The 25,511-nt window shown below is 43.3% G+C and overlaps 1 protein-coding gene across 4 annotated transcripts in view; it reads left to right on the plus strand.

Moving 5' to 3' along the window:
• CDH4 (cadherin 4) overlaps positions 1-25,511 on the plus strand; it is a 416,711-nt gene that overhangs the window by 352,101 nt on the left and 39,099 nt on the right. For all 4 annotated transcript variants that reach the window (XM_030963158.1, XM_030963159.1, XM_030963161.1 and 1 more), the window contains one exon: positions 22,554-22,691. In XM_030963158.1, the coding sequence (XP_030819018.1) occupies positions 22,554-22,691 (138 nt within the window). The remainder of the gene's footprint in view (positions 1-22,553; positions 22,692-25,511) is intronic.

Below are 25,511 nucleotides of genomic sequence, written 5' to 3' on the forward strand. Positions count from 1 at the left end.
TCCTCATTAAATAGAGTACATGTCAATACAGTCATGTTTTATTCAAGCTATTCATTTTTTGCACTTAAAATACTTTTTGTTCTAAATGCCTTTTCAGAAAAATAAATGTGCTTTTCAGTTAAAGTAAACAGGTCACATACTCAGTGACCTTAAATCTGATGGCTCAAATTGACACTGGTAACTAATTGCATAAAAATGCAGTGACTCATATTATCCAGATGTTCAATAAGTTGGTCTTTCCAACTTACTTATACATGCCTGAAAATTAAATAGATCGTAGTTTTCTATTTATACCAACATGGAATTCACCTCAGTTTATAGGGAGGGATTTTGTTTTAATGGTTCAAGGTTTGGGCAGATGCCCAAGGAGGGGTGAACTGACCAGACTGAGGAAGAGAGTCAGGGTCTGTAAGTCAGCAACAAATGACTCTTGTAGAAGTGGGAAGCTTTTCTGCCAGGTATCTGCTATTCTAAAGGGAGGGTTTGATGCCACCCAAGCAGGAACATGCCAAATAAAATGCCTACTTAGGAATCATAGTGGTCACCTTCTGAAGGTGAATTTCAGAAGAGCAGCATCCTTGTCTCTTGAGCTCAGGACCAACCCTGTGGTTTGCCTGCAGCAGAGTGGAGCTGGCCCAGCCTCAGAGATGTGCTGGGATCAAAATCCCCTCCCCTATATGGGGTGTGTTTTGCTCACAGGGGAGCCTGTGCTGGTGTGAAGTAGATGAGAGGACACTCCACGCATTACTCATTCTGGAAGTGGTTTGTTTTGGAGATGTGTGTGTTTCTGTAATTATTTTAGCCATTAAACTTCAGCCCTGAAAATGCTTTCATCTTGGCTGATTCCATCTTTTTGTGGCCATGGCAATGGAGAGGAGTGTGATGGGAAATGCATTACTAGGTTTGTAAATTATGTGCAGTTCCCTCCCCACCCATATGTTTGATATCAGAAGATGATGTTTGACAGAGAAGATAATGAACAGTATTTGCTGGTAAATCAGCAGCTAGATGTGGTTTGAAAGAAAGCATATTTGGGAATAAAGAGACAATCTGGAAGGTTACCAGTGCTGTGCACCATCAGAAAATCTGCTCCACAGATAAGCAGCAGAGCAGCTTCCACCAGTGAGCGCTGGAGAGGAACTGGGTGGCCTCATGACTTCAGGGTATCAGTGCTTGACAAAGCGATTGAGCAAACTTCCCTAGAAAAAATAGCCTGCAGGGCATCAGAGGGTTCTTAGGGTAGGCAGCCCACCCCCAGCTCCTTTGGCCATGGCCAAATCCCTGAGAACCCCTAAAGTAAAAAGTGGGACAATCTCTCAGATCTGTCCATCAGATTAGAAATTGAAGCATCAGCAATCATTTATGCAGATGATCCTGATTAAGCAGGAAGCACCCCACAACATTTTCCCCACCCCCAGATTAGGACCAAAGAATGATTTTTTAGAATTGTAATTACCAGTCAGAAAATAAAATCTGGAGAGATTTAGCATTTTTGTTTTAATAGCTGCAAAAATGTCGCATTGATATTGGTCTTTTAAAATGATGTTTGACATTTTGAAAGATCAATTTTTGTCAAAGTTAGCTCAGACCATTAAAACCATTTTTAAAAGGACTCTTTTGCAATGTGAAAATAAATTCCAAGCGAGGGAGAGCTTTCAAGTGCCTGTCCTTGGGAGCAGCTTCACTCTTAGCATCTTGTGATGAAAAACCATTTTGTCATAATATTCTCCACCAGTTTTCATCCTCAGGCCCCTTCAGTTCTCTATATGGTCTCTGCCACTACTGTCATCCAACCATATCAAAATGGGTATTTAGGGATGTTCTTCTGAAAACTAATTCCAGTGTTTGCAATAAGAGCCGCTAATGTAACTCGGAGTGACCATTGCCTGCAGTATCAGCATCTTCAAAGGCTGACTGACACATTTGAGAAATGGATTTTGTGCTACACTGCTGACCCCAGACTCTGTGCCAGGGCAGTTCACAGAGGGGCACAGTCCTTTCCATACAAGTTCCATAGGGAATAAGGAAAGCTAAATTACAGACTTCATATCCAGATGTGCAGAGGAGCGTTCAAGGAAAATGCATCAAAAACATCTTGCAAAAACTCATTTAAAGTTACATAAATTATTGTTTGCATTTTCACATGCAGTTATTTTCAAGTCTAACCAGCTGTATCTGATTGAAGTGGCCCTAAATAAATAGATGGTTACATAAACACAACATTTGTTTGGGGATTTTTTCCCAATAAGGTCTGGGCCCTGTTTGCTTCGCAGTGTTGCACAGACTGTGAGAAGGAGGTGTCTGAATTTCAATGGGACATTTTGACACAGAAAATCCCATTCTTAGTATGTTTGGAGTTTCTAAGTCATATGGTGACAGCTACCTTAAAAGAAGACACAGTAAATAATATGGCATGTATTTTGCAGAGAAATTGGAATGCAAGCAGAGAGTCCAAAGGAGTGATCACATTTCATTTCACGTTTTTCACCCCATTTCGGTGCATCAAGCCAATGTCTGGTGCGTGCTGATGCACTGAGCAGGCATTCTGCTGACAGGCTCCCCAGCAGCATCTTGGGTTGCTGTTTGTTGGGCAGGGCTGGTGTTTGCAGTTCCAGGAGAGCCCTTTGTCACCATCCAAGGTGATAGTGCCTCACTCCCTCCACCCCTGTTTTCACCTCACAGATCAATTACCTGATAAAGGGTGACCCTGGGCCAGGCCTTGGTTACTCACTGCTGCAAGTCCAGTCCACAAAGCACCACTGAAAGTGGTCCTTAAAGTCCTTAAAGCACCACCGAAATTCTTTCTAGCAGGTCCCAGGGTTCTGTAAATGAGGAAATAAACCAAGTGACTGAAGGCGCAGAGATGCTCATCTGTGCTGTCTCTGTTCCAAACCAGAATAAAACATGAAAGAATAATCTGAAAGATATGACAGTTTTTATTGAAGAAATAATCAGAGAGTCACTTATCAGAATCAGGAAACCTGCTTTATCCTTTGTTGCATTATAAATAAGAATTATATTTGTTCTCAGGGAACAAGCCTCAAGTACACTGCAAGACGTTATTATGAGTGATGCACTGGGAGGAACTGAATAAATACTGCCTGTCTGCCCCATTAGGTGGTTTTGTTTCTTACATTTCTCTGATTCCTCTACCAGGAATGAGTTGTTTTATCATTTCAGAGGTGTACTCAGGGGTGAGCCATGATTGGTTTGCTCGTGGGGGCCTGAAGTCCAAGCTGACAGAAGGGAGGGTGCCAGACAAGGAGAGTGGTGGTGGGGAGGAGGCAGGGGCTGGGGTCTCCAGGTGTGCCCCAGCTGCTCACTGTCCAGGTGGGCTCTCCTGCTGCAGGGAGAGCACTGCTGGCCAGGGCAGCCCATGGTGGTGTGGAGGAAACAAGAAGGAACAGGAAGATAAAAGGGAGAAACAGAAGCAGAAGGAAGAGACATTTGTAGGGGTAGAAGATTAAGGAGGGTGGAAGCGGGGAGTTTACTTTCTCCACTCTTGTAAACTTTTGCAAAGGCTGTTAGCTCTGGATTTGAAGGGTTATAGAGAATGCCATCCTAGGTAGAACAACACACATAGTGCAGCATCCTCTCATGATCCAGGCATCTGTCAGAGCTGCAGGCACGAGCTCTTGGAGCTGTGTGCGCCGGTTCTGTCTCGCGCTAGGTGATTAGATGTAAAATTACACAGTATCATCCCAACTTGGAACACAAAACCACTTCCATGCTCTGTCTTGACTGTTCATAATGTTTCTTGGCAGAAGTTGTTGCAGACACCAGCTTTCAATCCTTCCAAATTAAATGTCAGTTGATGGCAGCGCCATCGTCAGCGGGAGCGTCCTGCTCATCCCACTTCCCCCGGCTCTGCACCTCCTCAGCTGGCTGATGAGCAGCTCAGCTGGGAGCACTTTCGAAGGAGATCTTTGACTTTCTTTGGCTTCCCAGAGGAATTCATAATTATTTCCTCCTTTATCATGGAGTGCAGCTGGAGTCTTCAGCTCCATTAGAACTGCCCTGGTAATTTCACAGTGTGAAATTTACAGCAAACTAGGGACATTAACGTTAAATAAATTTATGCAACAGCAACCCTCACCCAAGTCATTAAAAGTGTGTGCAGTTTTTAATGGATGCTTCAGCATGGCATTTGATAAGTTTGTTCATTCCTTTTCCCAGTCTTTTAATTATACATACACACACACACACACACACACACACACATATTCTTCTGCCAGAGGTTTTGGTGGAAGCTGGCTGTGGCCATGGATGTCACCTCCTTGCAAACACTTCAAACATGGCTCTAATCCCAACCTCGGTGGAGTGAGGAGAGGCTGTCACCAAGAGTGTGTCTGGGGGGGAGGAAGTGTGACAGTGTGGGTCTGTGTGCAAGTCCAATAATCCAATTGAACTATGCAGTGATTCCAAACCGCGTCTATTTGAGAAGACAGGATATCATAAAGGCTGCTAATATGGTGGAAAATTGTATTAAGCTGAGACAAGACAAAGTTGATTATGTGCACAAGTAGTGCAGATGTGCCTGGCACTGGTCGTTTATGCATATTGATTGATCTTAAACACAGCAGAGCAGGGCATGGTTTGGGGTTTCTATGGTTATTGATTTTGTTTCAGCTCCTTGGGCTGTCATCAGAGACTTTGAGCTCCGACTGCCTTGACCTATACAAGCCCTGATAAGAAGGCTTGATAAGGAAGCAGGCACGGGGCTGATGTCCTGGCCAGAGAAAACCTGCTGGGTATGTCCTTTGAGAAGCAGATACTGAGCCCCTTCTCTTCAGCTCCATGGAGCTGGGCTGTGGAATTCTCTGGGAAGCTGCAGTTGGGCTTTGGGGCTGCCTTGCTGGATGTTCCAGCGTGGGCTGTGAGGAGCAGCCTGGAGTGCTCACCAGGGTCACTTTGCTGCGTGATCAGCTTCCCTTCAGTTTGCTGAAGGAGGAGACTTGGTTTCCTAATTGTTTAATTTTGGCTTCTCTAAACCTGCTGGAGCAGAACTGTTGTTTTTCCACCTCTCCCACGTTCCAAGCAGTGAAGCTAGAAACAGGAGGTTTTCATCCTGTTCTTTGGTTGTCGTCTCATTCCTCAGGAGTCTTTATTAAGACAGTTTTCTTTAGTCCTGCTCTGCCTGGAGCCACTGACCTCTGCTACCAGGCAGCCTGGCTTCCATGGGCTCTGTGACTCTGCTGGCATGAGCCATTTAATGGTTTCCAACTGAAAGAGAGCAAATTTAGATTAGATATTAGGAAGAAAATCTTTACTGTGAGGGTGCTGAGGCCCTGGCACAGGGTGCCCAGAGAAGCTGTGGCTTCTCCATCCCTGGAAGTGCCCAAGGCCAGGTTGGACAGGGCTTGGAGCAAGCTGGGGTAAGGGAAGGTGTCCCTGCCCAGGGCAGGAGATGAGCTTTAGGGTCCCTTCCAACCCAGGCTGTTCCATGATTCCATGATTCTCTGATCACTGGCATGGAGCTTGCAACGTGATGTGGGAGTCAAAGACCCTGGTTTTCTGACAAACAAAATATTTCGGAGTAGAGATAATTAAGCATCTAGCAGTCAGGAAAATGGATTTGTGGATGTTTGTCCTGGGAATTCCTTAATATCCCAGTCCTGATGGTTTTTATATGTATGGGCATCTCCACCTACCTTGTCTGCAGCCTGAGCTCTGTGCAGGTGAGTCTGCTGACACAGGTGAGCCTTCATGATTGTGCTTCAGTTCTGAAAGAGGAATTTATATGCATGTTGAATTGAGTGCATATAACTTACCTTGATTTATATTTGAGCTGAGGTGAAAGAACTCTATCTGTGATTATGGACATCAAAGACAATATATTGAAATTCAGTTTTCTAATGTACACATCATTTATCAAATCTCTGCCCAATAATGCCAACATTTGCTGCACAGAAACACAACGTGATGGATTATCTGCTTCCCAGCAGCTTTCTGAAGGCCAAGGAAGATAAACACAGGATTCTTGTAGAAATGCCAAGTTCAGGCTGGAGAGAGAGACTGAAATCAAAAACCCCAGGGCAGTTAGGAAAATTCATGAGCAGGATAAGGATTTCAGGGACCTTACAGTCCTCAAAGGAAAGGAGTTTCTTGGTTTCTTGCTGTCACCAAGAGCACGAGCAACCCACCTGCTGCAGGCAGAACGTGTCACCTTTTGCAGAATTTGCCCTGGTTTAGTGCCTGCTCTTGGGATGCTGATGATCTAAAAAAAACACATTTCCTACATCTAAAGCAGCAGTTGTCTGGACTTGGATCCATAACAGCCAATTCTTGCCTGGGATCTGAAAAAGAAAAAAAAAAGCTTAGAAATATGAATTTCAAATTAAAACCAGGAAAAAATAAATAGCAGAAAACACTTTTATTTCTTGCTGAGCTTCTATTCAGTTCCTGCTTCCTGTGTTGACAGTGTAAGTTATACTTGGGCAGGAAAAAAAGGAAGCCCACAAACATAATTGCAACCATGTCTAATTAGGCAGAGCTATGTAAATTTAGCGTTTCTACATGATTATAAATGTCAGGAGAGCCTTAGATAAGACATGAGAGTTTTGAGTATCTCTTGTGTACCTAGTCTAAAATGTCCTTATTGCTAATCCTATTCATCTGGAGTTGCTTCCTAATTAGAATATTTATGGGCTAATAAGGAGGTGAACAAGACACTCCAGTTCAGTTCCAAAGGTGAGAGCAGGGATTCATTAGACTCGGCGTCTCTGTTTTGATTGCTGTACAATGTAATTAACATTGTGCTAGACAATCATTTTAGATTTACCTTAACAACAAATGTTTAAGAAGATTCCTGTTGTTCTCTCTTTGTGCCCTGGTCTGCTGAAACCAAAAGCAGGGATGTCAGCAGCTTTGAGAGATTTGGGGGTTCCTGGATGGTTTTTTTTTTGCTTGTTGTATTTTCTGAACTGTTTTGACCTCAGTCTGTCAGTTACTGATGTTTCTGAGTTTTGGCCATGCCAGCTAAAAGTGAATTTGGTTTGCATATTTTATGAATTCATGTTTTATAAATTTTATATCACTAGGACCTGCTTTATAGGAAATGCTTACTTTGATATTTGGTGGTTTTTTTCAGAATTTTCACTTGCATGTCTATAACCAGTGACCTGATATTAAACAGAATTTTTAAAGTCAGATATAATTCAGCTGGTTTTAGCTTACACTACCATGAAAGCACTGGGAGTGCCTGACGTTCAGTGCCTGACTCTCTTAATTTTTCTTCTGGAAGGTTCTTCCCCACCTGGAGCCCCACTGAGCCCAGGCAGAGCAGCAGCAGCAGGAAAAATGCCTCCTGCATCCAGACTGAGAACCAGGCAATCCTGAGTTCCACCCCACGGGGCTGTAGAGCTTACTGATCCACCCCTGTGTGAGGATTTGGGTGCTTCCTTAGTGGGATCATCCCTTCTCTTCCCCATTGAGGGAGGGTCCAGTCTTTGCCACCCATCCAGCTTGAGTAGACACCTTCCAGACTTCCTCCTGCTGCCTCCTCTGGCTTTTCCAAGATGCTTCTTCCAATTTGCTGCCAAAGCTCCCGTCGTGAAGAGCCCCTCAGGGCTGCCTAAGGGGAGATGCTCTTTCCCTGAGCCCAAGGAGCAGCTGGGAGGGTTGCCAGCCCCAAACCCCTGTGGCATTGCTGCTCAGGCCAGGGAACGTGGGGGCAGCTCCTGATGGATTTTAGAAAGGACAAGATGCAGAGTTTCTGTTCTCCCTCCCACATCTCTCTTTACTTGAAGCCCCACTTCTGTCTGCAGAGTTCTGCAAAGCAACGGCCATAATTAATACAAATGCTAAACTGCAGCTGTAATTGTCCCCTAAATTGTCCCCTATTTTTGCCAGTGCTGTGGCCATTCCCAAAGTCAACTCCTTTCCAAGGGTAAGCTGATCAAAGCAAAACCTGGGGGGCTTGATCTCTTTCCTTTCCATACTGATCTGGTTGTCTGAGAAAACAATGTTCTGTGGCTTTAAAGGTGTGATCAGAAAAGTTGTTAAGATGTCAAGTCACGTTACTTCAAGTCTTCTCTGTATAAATTACAGTGAGGTACGGTGATCTCATAAATAATGATAAATATAGCAACATTCTACTGCTGATGGGAATCATTATCAGCCATTATCAACTTTAATTAATATATTCACATTATTCAAATCCAGGTAGAAAATGTTCTTTGGCATCAAGTCTAGAGGAATATGGATTGTGGCTTTTGTGCAGCTTGAAAAGCAGCTGGCAACAGGGGAGCAGCTCTGGGGAAATATTTTGTTTAGAGTTAGGGTCCAGCATATTGATTGTCCCATAAATGTCCCCCACTTTCCATGCTTGTGTGCAAGGGCTGGTGGAAATCATGTTTTCCAGGGTTATTTCCTTCCTTGGAGCACTGCTCCTGCACCAGAAGAGCTTTTGTTGTTTGTGGCATCTCAGTTGTCTCCGTAGCAACCCGGGTAATGCCGGGGAATACACAATTGAAGATGCTGGAGATGAGTACTGGTAGCAAATGTTCTTTAACATGAAAAATGAGTGAAAACAAACAGAAAATATGGGCTAAATAAACCTCTGCTAGTTCTAAATGGAATGCTTCTTGAAAATTTCCATTAGGACGTAACAGCTCTTTAAATAAATAGCCACTATGTCCCCTTCCATCTGAGGGTTTCCATCTGTTGATTGTCTTTGTTTGCTTTTTCTCCCATTTTGTGAAAATCCCGAGGCCCAGTCCTGCTGCACACCCAGCCCCTGGGTACAGGGCTGAGCATTCCCTTCCCTTTGGAAAGGGAGCTGAAAAACAGCATCAGATTAATGTACCCCACCTGCCACTGCAGGAGCTAACCCATAAAACCCTCCATCCACACCTCCTGCTGCCCCTGGAGCGTGACCAGGGCTCTGTTTGCAGCTTTCCAGCAGAGAGAGAAGGGTTTGTTGGAGCAGGAGTTCCCTGTTTATCCAGGGCTCTGCTCCCTGCACACAGCAGAGCAGGTGGAAAAACCTCCTGGAGAGATGCTCCTGCATCCATCTCATCCCTCTGTGCCTGCCCCTGCCCTCTCAGCATGCCAGGAGCCCAGCATCTCTCCACAGACAATGCCAAATCTCTGGGATAACCCCTGTCCCTCACACATGCACCCTCTAATGTCTAGACCAAAGAAGGCGCCAGCCTAGGATGGTATTTTCTGTTCCAGACAGAGCAGTGAAAGCGGGGTCTCTGTGGGGTGTTTTCCATGGGAAGGGCTCCGACCAGTGATTCCCTGGGCTAATGGCTTCGTTAGAGACCTTAATGACTCAGAGTAAGGACCTGTTACAGCTGGTGTGAGGTAGCACTTTGTTTCTGCTGGCAGATAATACATCTCTAAATCTGCACTGTTCTTACATTTCCTATGAGAAAAAAGAAATGAAAAATCCATACAGCTCCCATTAACCAAGAGAGAGAGGCAAACACTGCTGTTAGTGGGGTGAGATAAAACCTTTTCACTCTGGGACACAAATGTGAGTTCAACTTAGGATAAAATTAAATACATTTCATGTTCTCACCTTACTCCCCACGGGAGTCAATCCATCTCACAAAATTCTTGACACACCCTTATCACAGCCTCCAGCTTCTTCTGAGAGAGACCAAGGAGCAGAGTCCTAAATCCCTTTGCATTCTGCCTGAAGAGGATGGTCCCACCAGCTCCACATGGAGCCTGGTCCTACAGCCTTGCTTTTCTTGCAGTGAAGAACCTCAGCTTCTGGTTCTTCTTTCCCAGCATGGTTTTGTCTGAGAAGTGGAGAAATACAGCAACACACAAATAAGATTTACTCAGTGTAAGTTCATATACCTGAACCCGTGGTGAGCGGCTCCACGGGAGCTCAACACTGCTGTAGGAGCAGGAAAAATGCTCATTTGCTTTTCCAAAAGTACATGTCTCACCAGTGTTTTGGAGAGTATTAAACTTAGAACCTCATCAGCTCCTCATAAATCTGCTGCAGAGCTAAGATGTTCAGCTGGATTCTGAAGAAAATAGGGATGCAGGTCTGGGGATGTTTCCCTTGCTTTGTACGGGCGGCTGAGACTTTGGAGCATGGACCACAGATGAGATGGTTTCATTTGAATTCCACTCACAACCAAAGCAAAAATAGTTTGTTTTGAAGGAATTCTTTATCCACAGTGTCCGTTTTCCTTTGTAATTACCAGAGATTATCAGTACTGGGATAAGGACTATTGTTTGCAATTAACGTAGCCTGAAAAAATTCCAGCTCACACATGGTACCCTTAAGTGGGATAAGACACCCCAGGTTTGTGGCAGGTGATGAGTGGCATGAAGCCATCCTGTGGAGGGACTTAAAGCACTCTAAATCCACACCCCAGCTTGTCTCACAACAATTCTTTTATGCACCTGTATCCTCAGTCTGGAGTTACATTTATGGACTGGTTCTATCACTGAAGAATTACTGCCCAGAACTTACAGTCAGTTTATCTACATGTGCAAGAAGTTCCTTTTTGGAATAATTCTGCTCAGGGAACTGATGTAACTCAGCAAAAGGAGTGTCTTGCACATAGAAACAGGTCTGAGCTGGGGGTGGGGGAAAAGGTGTAACATTGTGAGGGTGGATTTAATCAATACAGTTTTACTTCTGTGCATAAAGAAGGCTTAAAACTGCATTCAGCACCTCCAACTGGACTCTGCAAACCAGTGAATCCCTCTGAAAAAAGAGCCCTAATTCCTCTGCCTGTTCCCCATTTGAGGAACAGAAATAATTCTCAGCTTGCAGAAGTTTAATGAGTATGAATTTGTCAATATTTATGCCTACAAAGAAAATAAAATATGCTGGCATTATTTATAGCATTTCAGTAAGCTCGTCAGAGCAGCATCATATATGATCAGGTCATGGGTTAACAAGGATTAATTATCTTGGCAGAATTATGCTTTGCAATTTTTCATTTCAGTCTGTTACTTTTGAGTATTTGATAATGTAGCCTACTAAATTCAGGGTCATTTTGCTTCTTGTATGAAATTCAGCACTTCCCTACATAAATGTTTTTTAAGCGGAAATGTAGCCAGAACTGGGGAGAGCAGAAGTGCTGAAATTCCCTCTTGCAGCTAATAGCCAAGAAACTGCTACATTCCTCCAATTTTGTAACTGCAGGAATTGCATTTCATCCCATAAAGGGGGCTGGCAAGTTCCTCTTTCATACCTCGTGGCAATGTGAAGTTAATTCCGTATTACAGGAACCTGGGAGGTTGTCAGGGGGGTCTCTGCAGTGCAAATTTCTTTATAAAATTTCCCCTGCTACGATGGAACCTGCTCTGGTCACCCAAAGGCCTTTGACACTTGCACAGATCCTGCACATCCCTTAGTTGACAAAAAAGCATAGAAATTAAATGCTGTTTGATTAAGGCCCTGATCTGGGAAAATTAAATTTTGCCTTCAATTATTGTAGTGGCTTCTGGCTGCTGCTCCATCCTCTTGTCATACACAGTCCCCAGAAAGGGCCCAAGGTACCCTTCCAAAGGTCTCCCTTACAGCTGGGACAATTTCGGATTATCAAAAATCCCTCTTGGTCTACTCCCTCCTCTTTCAAGTTAATAAACAGGGCATTTAATTTCACACTCCATATATCAATCCGCTTTTTCTGGAGCTCTGCTCTGCCCAGACCCTCTCCTGTCCCCGACATGGAGCAGTTTTCCTCCTGCTCTCTTTGGATGCTCACCTGGGTGTAAGAGACTCTGCTAAGGCACATCTGATTAAGGCTGACAGGCTCAGTATGGGAAGGAAAACATCCCTGCTCATCACAGCAGCTCTCACAGTGGCACTCTGCCAGCCTGGCGTCTCAATCATTTCATTTATCAGCAGTTTTCCCCTTTATCACGAAGTCATTTGTTCCTGTTCCTCACTTGCCTGGTTTTATCTCGTGTCTGGAGCCCTCTGAGCAGGCAGGACAGGGAGTTGTACTCTCCAAAGCAGAGCAGGCTCCCTTTGGAAAGCATCTACAAAAACTCTGAGTCACCAGAGGCTGGGGTTTCACACCTCACTGTGCTGTCTCCCCGCTGAGTTTTTGGTTACAATGGAACCCAAACCTCAGTTTGCCCAAATGCCCTGCAGCCACTTCCCGTGGCAAACCCATGATGGGTCAGTAGAGCAGTCAATATTGTCCTGGGATCTCATTCCCCAGGTGGGAATTCTGTGTCTCATTCCCCAGATGCTGTAGCCCAGAGAGCAGTGAGTGCTGACAGCCAGCAGGAAGCCCTGTTCTATTAAGACTCTCTCTGAAAATAGTTCTTCATTTTAGTGGCCTTTCTTTTGTAAGAGTACACGTTATTACCCACTTGTGACTCCTCTCAAGTCCATTAATACAATGTTTAATAAAAAATCCTTCTTTTCTATTTGTCTAATACAACTGGATATAAACATCAAGATCAGTAGCTTGTAAAAAAAGCTGAGATGCCTCCTTCAGAAAAGTGCAGCACTTTATCCTCCATTAATCCTAGACCTTGCTGAGTGAATTATTTGTACCATTGAAGTAATTGTAGCCGTGTAGCATTTGATAAGTTATCACAAACTTTATTACTGTATTTTGCTCTGGACCTAAGTGTTTTTTCCATCAGATTCAGTCTGAATTGTAGCACTTCTACACCAATACATAGTACAAGTCAAGTATTGAATCAACTGCATATCTTTATTTCCTGTGTGTTACATCTTTAACATTATTAATATATACAAAATAAGCAAGATCAAATATTGCTCATGTTCAACTGCCTTTGTTTCTTGTCATGGGTCAGAATTTCCAGCCAGAAAAAGAAATTCCTTCACTCACAGGATAAGTTTTCAGTTCATTTTCTCACAGCACTGGAGATCTTTTGCATTGCTCCTACTTTCACGTAGCCCTTTTCCAAGGCAGGGAAACAAAGCCTTTGCAGGCAGAGCTGGTTTTGACAAAAGCCCCCTTTACTATTTCCAACTTCACAACCAAGCTGAATTTCTTTTCCAGAAGTTGTCAATCACATTCTCCCTCAGCAGATCCACACAACATGACCCTGCCCACAGTGGGTGAAACAGCTCTTAAGAGAAATACAATAGGGAGCATCTCACATTAATCTCTCCTCTCTGTTATTTGACTGTTTTCCACTAACCTTTCCTTCTGCCAAATTTAATTAAATCAGCTGCTTTTGTGGCTCTAACCTGGTCCTTTTCTGTTTGGACATTCCCTTCAATTCAAAAGGCACATATGATATGCAGCCAGCAGGGACTTAGCCAAGCTATTTTCTTAAAATAATTCTCAGCAATGAATAAAGAATGACACCAAATGAGTTTATTTTATCCAGACCATAAGGAGTCAACACAGTACAGATGCCCCAGACTTGTGTTGTGCTCCTGACTGCCAATAATTTTAAAATCCAGGATTTTAGTGTTGTTCATAGCACGTGTATACATATAGGATTAGACAAAATGGTTTCAATGTATTACATTGATGTTATTTTTTTTAGTTGCTGCACTGATAGATTTTTTAAAAACCTCATGTTCCTCAGAATAAAAAGGTCTGGCTGCATCAGTGGTGTCATGAGTGTGGAATTTCAAGCTTTCTGCAAAAATGAGACCAAGTATAAGTAATGAGCAATATTATGAATATTTATTCACCTACACTGATCCTCCTGATGATCTTTTTCAAGCTTCCAGCCTGGCAGAGCTTAAAGAAGAAGGCAGTTTTACCTGAATTGTGAAAGGTTTTTCTTCCTCTTTCTAATCAAGCGTGATATACCAGAAAACAAATCAGGCTGATAAAAACAGGAGCCAGACTTACAAGAAAAACAGCTGTAGCAGCTAAATGGCTTAAAGCAGAGAAAGTAGGAAAACAGCATGCGGGGCTAATGATGGGTGGTTTTCAGGTTTCAGAATACATTAAGGCATTTTCCTTGTTTATTAAATTGCTCTGGCAGCATTTGACAGCAAAGGTTTTGTGGATTATAAGAGTGCAATGGACATAACTAGGATATTTTTTTATCCTAAAGCCTGGCCTTTGGGTAATCACCAAGAAGTTACACGCTGCAGGAGGAATTTGCTTTCCACAAGTCCAAAGAAGGTTGGTTTTTTACCTAAAAAATAAATGTTTCTGAGATTGTTGTTTACTTTCCCTTCTCTGCCTTGAGATTTTGAGTTTTTTCTGTCTCAGCACTCACTGCTTTTGTCAGTAAGTGGCAGAAACTACCTGGAAGCAGCATCAATTTACTGCTGGCATATTTACCAAAGGGCACCTCTCTGCAGCACCAGGTGCTGTGTGACCACCCAGACTTTGAACTATTGCTCGTCTCTCCCTGCTCAAGAAAAGCCAAATGTAATTTCATGGTTTTACAGAAATTGCCTCAGCCAAAAGTTAGAAGGCATATTATTCCTGAGGTCTCCTTTTAAGTGCTCTTTGTGAGACGACCTGGAATCTGTGGGGCATAAAGGCTGGAAAGTGTTGGTGGGACTTGGGTTGGGGCTGGTTCCCGTTCCTGGGAGATGCAGATGGACACACAGCTCTGTCCTGGGCAGCTCTGCAGCCTCCCTCATCCCAGTGGCTGTGTTCCAGCCAACAAATGGATTTCTCTTCTCATGGTATCACTGCTAGATAAAAAAGAGTTTTAATTTCATTTCGAAGTGTTATTTTCAATTTCTTTGATGCACAGAAAAATTAAATGACCTGTTAAAGGTCACTTGGGGAGGGTTTGGGAAAATGCTAAAGAAATCCAGATCTTCCAAGCTGCAGCCTGCAGGCTTAATCACAACCCTCCTCTGTTTTGGCACAGTGGCTGCAGTCAGAATTGAAATACATTATCCAAGATATTAATCACATCTCTTTTTTTTAGTGAAATTTATCAGTAGCTCATGCCAGCTCACTGCCATCTCTTTGTATGACTGTCAGAAGCAGGTAATTCAGTTTTCTTAATTCTCCCCTTCCTTCTTGTGGACTTAGATCTGATCTGGAGTTTGGGTCACTGAAAAGAGAGATGCCCATTCCTAGTGAGGCTGTGATTCTGAGGCTGGTATAAGTGAAATTACCATGAGAAGCTCATTAACTGACATTTAGTCAGTTTAGTCATTTAGTCTTTCTAAACAGAAAAGTTGATACTATCCAAGGACAGAGATACTGTAACAATGGGGTTTCTGACAATAATTTTGATCATAATTCTGATAATAGTTCTAAAGTCAGCTCATAGGCCCTGAGTCACTTCATTCAAGTTTTGAGAAGTGCCTGTGCTCAAATATCAGACAAGAAATGTTGTGGCCTCAGAGCCTGGCAAACCCTCTGCAAGGTGTGTTTGGGTCACTTTACTGTTTTGGTGGATATGTTCTCCTGTGTGCTCCTTTCCTTGGGCAGAAGTTGCTGCGTTGAAATTCCACATTTTTCACTGCAAGCTTGGGTGTTGTTTCAAAACCTTGGTAGCCCAGGCTCAGTGTCTAATCCCTTAGGGGTAAAACTCCAAAAAAAAGGAAAGAAGTATCTATCTCAGATGAATGTGGTGGCAGCATATTGCACTCAAAGCACCTCTCTTCCACTTTAATGCAGCCCTTCCTATGCACAGTATTGCTGGCACCAGGCATTGTTAAGAGAATCATTAAAATGATCCATCAGGATCTCCACTCTGTCTCACCATTTCCAGTTATTTGTCTGCTGTGGGTTAGTTTTGTTTCTTTTTTTCCTTTTTTTTTCCTCCTGGTTTAGTCTCAGGGCTGTTTAGTGCTTGGAGTTTCTATTTGTGAGCTTCCCTGTGTATCCCTGACAACTGGCAGATCCCTCTTGGAGCTGAGCTGAGCTCCTGGAGCAGCTCAGCAGCGTCCTGGCACTCACCATGAGATGAGGTGCATGAGCAATTCTGTTTGGTTCACAGACCTTCTGTCTGGGAGCTCCAGGGAGAGGTGGCCAGGATGCTGGAAGGCTTTTTGGGATGCCTGCTGGGGTCTGCTCTGTACCCAGTGCAGGAACAGTTTCCACTTCAGCGCTTCCCCTGTCTGGATGACACAAGAAAAGGCAGCCGTGGGCAGCAGCCACTGAACTGTTTGGTCTCAAGCTACTAAAAGGCCAAACAGAGTGGGCTCCTGAAAGGCTTCCTGGCATTCTTTGATGTTGTAACCTCTGTGTGATAAAAAGATCATATTCACTTTCTTTCAGTTAACTTTTAAAGCACTTCCTCCTGCTTTCACAGGAAATCTCAGGTGGCTAGTGCTGGGTGTTGTACCCACCACCAGAGGCTGTTTTGCTTTCAGAAACTGCCACACAAAAGAGGAAAGAGCTGCTAAAAGCTGGAGCAGGTCCCATTTGCACTTATGTGGGAGATTCAACACCCACCCTGGGAGAAGCTGGAAAAGTTAATGGTGTGGCTGGTGGTTCCAAATGGGTTAAAAGGTGTAAATTGTAACACATTAATTTTCTATCATAAAGTGCAGTAGCTTAAGAGAGAATAAGATAAGTTGTATAATGTGTGAGATCCCCCAGGTTATGGGTTTTAGGTGCTGAGAGGGAAAAGTGTTAAGAAGTAGTTTAATTGCTGGGTGTTAATGAACCTGCCAGGAGAAAGCCATTAAAGGTGGATGTCAATATAGCTCCAGTGCCAAGTGAAAATCCTGAGCTGGGCTACGGACCTTCATTTGTATCAGACAAAATGGTTTTTGAAGGGGGTGGAACAGCTCCTCCAGACTGGAGCTGAAGCTGCTGTGGGTGCTGGGACTGTGAGGCTGTCCTTGGCACAGAGGAGTTCACTGGTGTTTGCAGGTTTTGGTCGGAGGGTCACAGGAACCCACAGGGTGTGACAGGCCAGGTGTCACATCAGCATCTCTGCTAGGAGGAAAGGCAGCCTGGTGAGCACAGGGCTGCTCCCAGCAGAGCAAACTCTGCCTTGCTGGACAGAGCCAGACCAGCACCAGCCCTGCCTGGGGCTCTGCCAGCACAGGCAGCTCATAAAATCAAACACACCAGAGGCTTGTGAAAGGGGAACACCTTGCCATGCTGGCTGAAAAGCCAATACAGCCCCAGCCAAATGGAGAAAACAACCCTGCGTGTTTCCTTCCCTGTCTGGCTGTGCAGCACTGAGCAAGAGCCCCAGTTTGTTTTAAAAATAGCATTTCCTCCCTTGTTCTATGCCTGTCTTGGCAGAAACATGGGCACCCCAGGTAGGAGCTGGTCCTGTGCAGTGAGGCAGTGATGGAGCAAAGCTGCATCATTTTGGCTCAGGCAGCAGCCTGTGCACTGGGATTTCCAGATCCAGGGTTTGATGTCTGCTGAGAACTCTGCAGCCACAGCGTGATGCTGTGCTGGATGTGAGAAATGAAAAAGTCAAGGTTTATCAAAGTCTCTGCTCAGCTCTGGCACAGGGCTGAGGCTCACCCAGCACCACCTTGGCTGGGAGAGCTGCAGGTGTGCTGGGCTCTCTGGATGTCCTGTGAAAGCTGCCTTCATCCCAGAGCTTCCAGAGGAGGGCTTTCTGCTGGAAATCTTTTTTTATTTAACCAAGGCTAAGTAGGGAATATTAAGGGATAGATGCTTTAAAAGCTTTTCCTGTGAGCTTTGTATAAATGGTGGCTATTTAGGTCTTTCTGGAAAAAGTACTTTTGCTTGAGTCAAGTGAATGTTTGGGGGGAGTTTGTTTATTTGTTTTTAAATTGCCTTTCCTGCTTCTGGTGCAGTATTTATTAATGATGTGTTTGCCATCTCTGATACACACAAACATGAAACATCAAGTCTTCAGTAGCATGCAAAAAAATGATTTAGAAAACAAATCGCAAGAACATCTTGTATTCATCTCATTGGGGTTGCAAAATTAAGGGGAGATGAAAAAAACATAGATATGAAGGAGATGTGAGGATAACCACGGGAAGAAATGGAATTTAGATTTCCTATCTCCTTCACCAATGGATTCCTGCTAATACATCCTACATCCTGGTAACCTTATTTGCTTTACCAGACGTGATGCTAAAATTAGCTAGTCATACATTTCTCAGGAAGTAGTAATTAATTGGACAATATTTGTACAGGGCTTTGAAAATGTAGTTCCTCATTTTGCAAACCCTTTGTCCATAATGCAGATTAATTTAATCACATAATTACTGCATTTCTGGACTTTGGTATACACAGTTCCCCAGCTCATGTGTGATGTATAATAATTGCCTGTGTAAACTGGCAAGAGCCACATTTCTCAAAGACCGTGCGTGCACATTTGAAAATTGGGATCACAGGTAGCACTCCATTACTAGGGCTTCATTTTAAAATACTTTGTTCTTTTCTACTCTGTCTCTGAATACGATTTACTCTTGTTTATACCCTGTCTCAGCATGGCTCTGCTCAGCCCAGCCAGGGATTTGAGACAGTGCTTTCCATCTCGATGGGGGGAGCCACTTGCAGTGGCTGTAATTTTGTTTGGGGCACCTGGTCCTTTGTGTGTGCCAGTGGAATGGGCTGGTTCAGTGATAATCATCAGTGCTAAGCCTTTTCACATGAACAGTCTGTGCTATTTGGACTGAAAGGGGTTTTTTTCTTTTTCTTTTTAGAAAGTTGTTTGTACACAGAGAATGCTAAGAGATCTGCCTTCTGCTTTAGCTCAATTTGTCATAATTTCAACCTAGACCAAGAGGATTTAGCCCTAATTTAATATATTCTTTTCAACATTTTTGCTCCCCAGACCCTGTATTAGATTGCTCCAGCATCTCACTCCTTTATTGGTAAAGGACCCACTAATTTCCAACCTAAATTTATTCATGGCCAGTTTATACCCATTTGTTCTTGTGTCAACACTGTCCTTTAGTTTAAATTGCTTCTTTGCCTTCCTAGTGTTTATCCTCCTGATGTTATTTATAGACAGCAATCATATCTGCTATCAGCCTTCATTTTGCTAGACTAAACAAGCCAGGCTCTTCTCCTGTGATGGGCTCTTCAGTGCCAGCACCTGGTTGGATCCAGGGGGCTCAGCAGTGAGCACAAGGGCCTGGCTGGTGCCCAGCATCCCTAGGAGCCCTGGCTGCTTGGCACAGGGATCAGGATTGCCAGCTGTGCCCTGCTCAGAGCTGCACACAGGGTGTTTGCCCCTTGCTCGGCAGCAGGGAGCTGCTGGGACATGGGGACAGCCCTCCTTCCTCGTGTCCAAGAGAACAGCTTCCAGGAAAGTTTTGTTTTATTGGTGCCTTGCTGCATTTTCCTGTATTTTGTGCTATTAGATCACATTTTTCTATTATGCTGTTACCTTCTTCCAAGCTGCCATTCCTTCTGTACAAGGCACCTGTTTAACCAAGCCCTTGACTAATTTCCCATTAGCCAGCTTAACAAATTCCTTCAACCAATTCCCATCTTCTGGAGTTCAGCTGATGTATTTCTTTGGGGCACTGTGTGAGATGACTGACAGAAGAACAGATAGATTAGATCTGCCACAGTTCCTTTAATTATTCCTTCCTTCATAATTTTTTCCTTTAAAAGTCCTTCTTAGTTTTTGGATCATACTAAAAGCTCTGCACTCATCAGGATGAGTTTTTTTCCTTGGCTGGAATAGAAACAGCACATTTGCTTTGCTGTAGCATGAAGATCTGTTAGATTTATTAGAAACACTTGCCACAGGACCTCCCACAGGCTTCAGTGGGGCTGGGTTTTTAGTCTAGACCCCCTTGGGCCACAGACTCATTTCCTGAGTTCCCCAGCATCACCATCAGAGCAAACATACAATAAATGTTAGAACCATTTTGCTTTGCCTCTATGCTGTAGTTTCTGCCCTGTGCTATTTAAAATGTCATTTTTGCAAAGAAAGAGAATAGAAGAATTATTCTCTATGATCAAAATGCCATCAAGAAAATGTCTCTCATGCTTGGGGGTATGAGGCTGCCTTTTTTTTTTTTTAATAGTCGTAACAATAATAATATTATTAGGACAACAAACTGAGATGCCCCTGGAGATGATGTGACAAATTGGAAGGACATGCTGAAATTGAAATTGATTGAATAGTTCAATAAAATCAGCTTAATGCACAAAAGCAAAAAGATTAGCTAGAGAAAAACAAAAAACCAGTAATTTGTTATCTGCTGGGGCCAATCTCACCAGAGATTGAATTAGTTATAAACTAAAACTGGGCACTTGAAAGGAGCACCCCTGTATGCCCACAGTGCTGGAGCCTTTGGGATGGAGCTGGATGTGGATGGAAACCTGAAGGTTTGGCAGATCAGATCTCAGACTGTTTCGATTTGGGGGACTTGGCAATGTTGGCTTTATGGCTGGACTTCATTGTAAAGGTCTTTTCTAACCTAGATATTTCTCTGATTTCCTATGTCTGCGTTCTGTACAGCTTCCCACACCATTCTCCATGTGAAAATCCACTTTTGCTCTAAACACAGTAGTTTTGTGTTCAGTTGGTGGAAATGAGTGCAGCTTTGGGGATGTCTCTGGGGTTCCCCCAGCAGCTCATTTCTGATGTGTACCCAGTGCTATCCTGAGATCCAGCACCTCTCCAACATGTGCATTCCCATCATGGTCCTGCCTGATCACTCCATTCCTTTGGGATCTGCTGAAATTCCCACATTTTCTCACCAGGCTTGGACTGTCTGAACTTGTTGCACAAATGCTGTGTTCCTTTGCCATCCCTCCCTTCTTTCCATCCTTCTACACCAGCTCCTTGTGGCTGGTACATTTGCACATTATAATAAATTCTGGCCATTTTCCTTCTCTTTTTTTTTGTTGTATGATCTGATCAACATCTTTCTTTTAAACTTCTCTAATTTAATGCTCTGAATTTGTGGGGTTTTTTTATTAACATTACAGAGCTCAGGGAACAGTGCTTTGTTAAAGAAAGCAACTCTGTTGTAAACCTGGGGTCTGTGAGTACACGCACACAGATGTGTTTTTCTCATTTATGTGAAATCTGATTGCTGCTACTTTTTTAAGTATCCTCCCCACTTCTATGATTTAAACCTTCTGTTATTTAAACCAGAGTATTTGGCCTGCTAGGAAATACCTCCATCAGCTTCCCAGGTAGTCTATAACAGAGAATAAGGAAGGAAAAGCTAGATGTGAAATAGAAATTACATTCACTAATAAGGACATTTCAGCCTTGTGCCGTGCTTTACAAATGGAGTAATGAACAGAACCTTCTTGCATGAGCCAAAACAAGGGCTAACAATAGTTTCTCCCTCATGTTTTATTATACAAGATAGGAAGAGATAATGAAAGTGCATTTCCATAATATATTCCAGTTGCAAGGTGCTGATGGATCCCTAAGTGTGATGTCTTGTCAATTTAGCAGGTCAATTAAAAGCCCTGGAATCAAGATAAAGCTAAAATGCAGATCTCTTATTCTGGCAACTCAGAAGAATTAAAGAACTGAGGCAGTTACAGCACTTCAAGGATGTTTATATGGGAATAAAGAGACCTAATTGACCTAATTCTTGCCCTTTGAAACTTCAGAGGACATTTGACATTTTACACACAAAGCACTGGCACCTTGAAGGAGCAGCCCTGGTCCCTGAGCTGTGTTCTGGGGGCAGTTGGTCTTTCCTTGCACCCAAGTCCCTCCACCTGACTTCACAAAAAAGCTTTTCCTGCATAAAATTCTGCCTCCACTTGGTTTGCACACCTTTGGGGCTCTCTGATGTGCCCCCTGCAGCCTTAAGGAGCAGGGTTGTGTTGAGCTTTTGCCTGGATCCTTCTCTGGTTCTCCTGCCTCCCTTTGCCCACTTTCCAGGAGAGGAGCTTTGCTTTCCCATCTGCCTGTAGAGTGCTCTGTGAGCATGACAGTAATCAACAGTAAATTCCACAAGTCTAAATGAAAATTTGTTGTTGAGGCCAGTTGTAAAGATCAGGAGAGTTCTCTTGATGCAGGCAGATATTCCTAAGTAAAGAGATCCCAGGAAGATATGTACACATGCAACATCAGATGGCCTCTCCTCTTTTATTCAGGTTTATTTTCCAGTTGCATTGACTTACAGCATCCTTTAGAACTTCACTGTGTGATTTTTATGGCTGGCTCTGTGAGGTTTGTTCCTTTGAGAGCTGTGTGGTAGGGGGTGCTCAGGAATTTAAATTAGTTCTGCTGAACTGCTGTTTATTGCACTGAATTATTTTTTTCTTCCATACTGGACTTAAATTCTCCTTATTTACCAAGATTGTGGTAAGGATTGAAACACGAAAAGCATTTTAATGCTTTTTGGGCGTCAAACTGTGTGAGCAGAACGAGCTGGAGGGCTGCCAGGCAATGTTGATGTCAATTTTGGGGGTATAATGTTCTTAGCAATGTTTTTGGTGAAAACACATGAACAAAACTTTTACTGGTTTTCAGAAGACAGAAGCTAATGTTGCAGAAAATACTTAAAAGTTAATAAAAATGTCAGCTTCAACCAGGGAATTTTGCCCATAAGACTTTTATTTTCCCGTGAGACAGGTGAGGTCCACGAATGTGTGCAAAAATCACTTCAAAAATGATGCAGAAAATTTTTTTTTTTTTTTACTAACATTTTTAATCCAATTAGCTTCTTAGTCTACTTAAAGATCACACTTGTATATGGAAAGTAAACCAAGGTGTTTCACAGGGTGCGTTTTTGTGTCTCATCTTTTCTTCTTTTTTTTTTTTTCCAGAAAGTTCAGCAGTACATAGTGATTGTTCAAGCAACAGATATGGAAGGAAATCTGAACTATGGCCTCTCAAACACGGCCACAGCCATCATTACAGTGACAGATGTGAATGACAACCCCCCTGAATTCACCACCAGCACTGTGAGTACCCCCACAGCAGCAGGGTGATGCATGCACACACTGCTTTTAACTCATGGGTGTTGGTATCTGCTGTCTCTCCAAGCTGCTCGGGCAGATAGCAGGAACTCTGATGGATAACTGTGGAATAAAGACTTTCAGGCGAGAAAAAGGAAAAAGATTGATTCATGAACCAGCAAAACTATTTGGTGAATGATTTGGCCAAGGCACTGAAGGAGCAGAAATAACGTGGCAAACAGCCCATGTCTGATTGCACCAAAGAGGATGCAGTTGTTTCATAGCAATTGGCTGTAGACATATCAGGGTTATTAATACTTCTGAGTGAAATCCTGAGCAGTGAGAGATATTTGGGGTTTATGGCTTGGATATGATTTCAAGAGGGCTGTAAGTGCTCTAAATGGTAGCAGGTAGCTGGTAAAATTTGTATTTCACTGATAGCTCTAACAGATGTATTTGTGTGTGCTGGCAGTAAATGTGTAGACATTCTTCAGTACATCTGGTTTTAATCAGTTAAAGATTTTTCTTATGTTCTATTAGCAGAGTCTTCTCTTCTGTTCTCATGTGTTCCAAGGTATTCCTGGAGGGCAAGGGGAAAAAAAACAGAGATTGCAAATGACAAATTTTTAGAGCTGGTTAAGGTAAAAATGAAGATTTGAAAGGTGAAATGATGTGGTCTGGTTCATTCCAGCCTTCATAATCCATAGATGTAGAACATCTGAAATGTGCATGGTAAATTTAGAAATCACAGAGCAGTGCAGAGGTCTATATGCTAATAAATGGGAAGTGCTTGTGTACCCCCTGTCTGTATTCATATGAGGGTCAACAAGGAGCAGTAAGTGATGTATCTTAAATAGGCATCAAATCCTTTCAAATACAGGTGGTCTAACTTCTTTGTGCTCAAGTCACTGAACATCCTTGGAGGAATGTTTTTATTATTTATATAATTCTGAACTTTCATTCCGTCCTAAAGGGTCTCTAAATATTTATTAGCATAGGACCAAAGTTTCCACTTAGTTATACTCTTACAAACTGCAGATATGTCACAGAACTCAGGGAAGTCATGCAGAGCCCAGTTTATGCCCCTGTGGACCCAAACTGGATTCATGTCAGTTCTGGAGTCTGGGTCCTTCCTTCCCATCTCCATGGGGAGCTGGGCTTGGGGCTATGACATGCTCAGCTCCCAGACAGCATTTTCTCACACAGTGACTTGGACATAGGTTCTAAGAAGAAAAAAAGGCACCAAATTCCTCCTGAGTCTCAGCAAAGTGGACACCCAACATGTTTTCAGGTCTGGGGATCAATCCCCAGGCTGTGCTGCTGCTGCAGTGGATGTATCAGCACACGTGTGCTGTGTGTCCATCATGGATACTCCAATATTTCTGCTGTAAAATTGTGGTTAAACATCTCTTTCAATATGGTACAATTATTATGGAGAGCCATAAAAATACAGCACGGGTCTTGGGCTTTGTGGTCCATTCTCCTGCCAGGACAGAATTATTCTCTCTGGAAGGAGGTTTGTGCCTGTGGGGCTGCAGGACCTTGCACCACAGCACTGCCACAGCTCCCTGGTGTGTGCGGGGACTTTATTCTGCCAGGTAAATGCTTCTCTGCCCTCCCTTTGAGTGAAAAAGGAATGACATCTAGTGGCCATGTCACTTCAGCACAGGTTGTTCGCATGACCCAGGCCGTGGGGTCCTTGTCTCCAGTGCAGGTTGGGAGGTGAAGTTTTGGGGACCAGGGTGAGCTGGGTCAGGGTTCCTTGCACGAGCACATTGGTGCCTTCTGCAGGGCAGCATCCCTTCCAGATGTGTAGTATTTTAATGGCACTTTTCAAAGCTGATGGAAGGTGGGATAATGGAAATTTTCTTTCAGGTGAATTCTGAGTATTTAATGTCTCGGTGTGTATTAAACCTGGAAGGAATAAAAGCCATCAAGAGAATTACCCATAGAATTGTGTTAAATGGATTAGAAAATGCTAGTTTTCCTCTAAGCAGAGTTGATGTGTACCATTATTTCTCTAATTTCACTCATTGAATAAAGAGTTTTGCAAGGGCCAAAGGGCTTTACACAGTGGCACATGGGACTTCTCTATAAAGAGTTGAGAACCAAGGGTGTTTTACAATAATACTTTGTGATTCTATGGAAACAAATATCTTTGATATACTCCTGGGTATAGCCAGGCTGAATTTCATGTGAGTATGAAAGTATAATATGTTTTTTCTCTTACTGGCAGAGGGAACAGCGTCAGGCTGATGAGTTTCTTTAAGCCTGAGCTGAATCTCCTCGCTGTCCTCAAATAGTCTGATCTGCATTTTAACACCTCTAAAAAAATAGCAAAAATCACTTTCCAGGAAATCTATAGCTCCTCAGAGAGTGAGAAAGCCCATGGTCTCTTTTAAGTCTGTGGACTGTTTGGAGAGATATTGTATATTTTTATTTTAAATAGTTGTATTGAGATGCTGCTGTAAAAACAAAAATAGACTGAATAACTGAAACTGTGGCTTGCTCTTGGCAAGCAGCCAGATGAGAGGAACTCAGGAGCTGTATTCATCCCAGACAGATACAGAGGCCCACCCTATAGAGCTCTTAAATTACCTGTCATTCAGCCAGGGTGGTTTCAGACTTAATCGTTTCTGGATGGGAATGTAGCTCAGGAGGACACTGCACCATGCTGGTGTCACAGCTCATGTATTCAGCAGCAGGAATTAATGTTGCTGTGTAAAATTTAACAACAGGATGGGAGAGAGGAAGGCATCCACTGTGATGGTCAAGAGAGTCAGGGCACGTCTGCAGCAAGCACAGGGCAGGGGGACGGGGCTGAGT

Source organism: Camarhynchus parvulus, chromosome 20, assembly GCF_901933205.1.
Source record: "Camarhynchus parvulus chromosome 20, STF_HiC, whole genome shotgun sequence".
NCBI classification, from domain to species: Eukaryota; Metazoa; Chordata; class Aves; order Passeriformes; family Thraupidae; genus Camarhynchus; species Camarhynchus parvulus.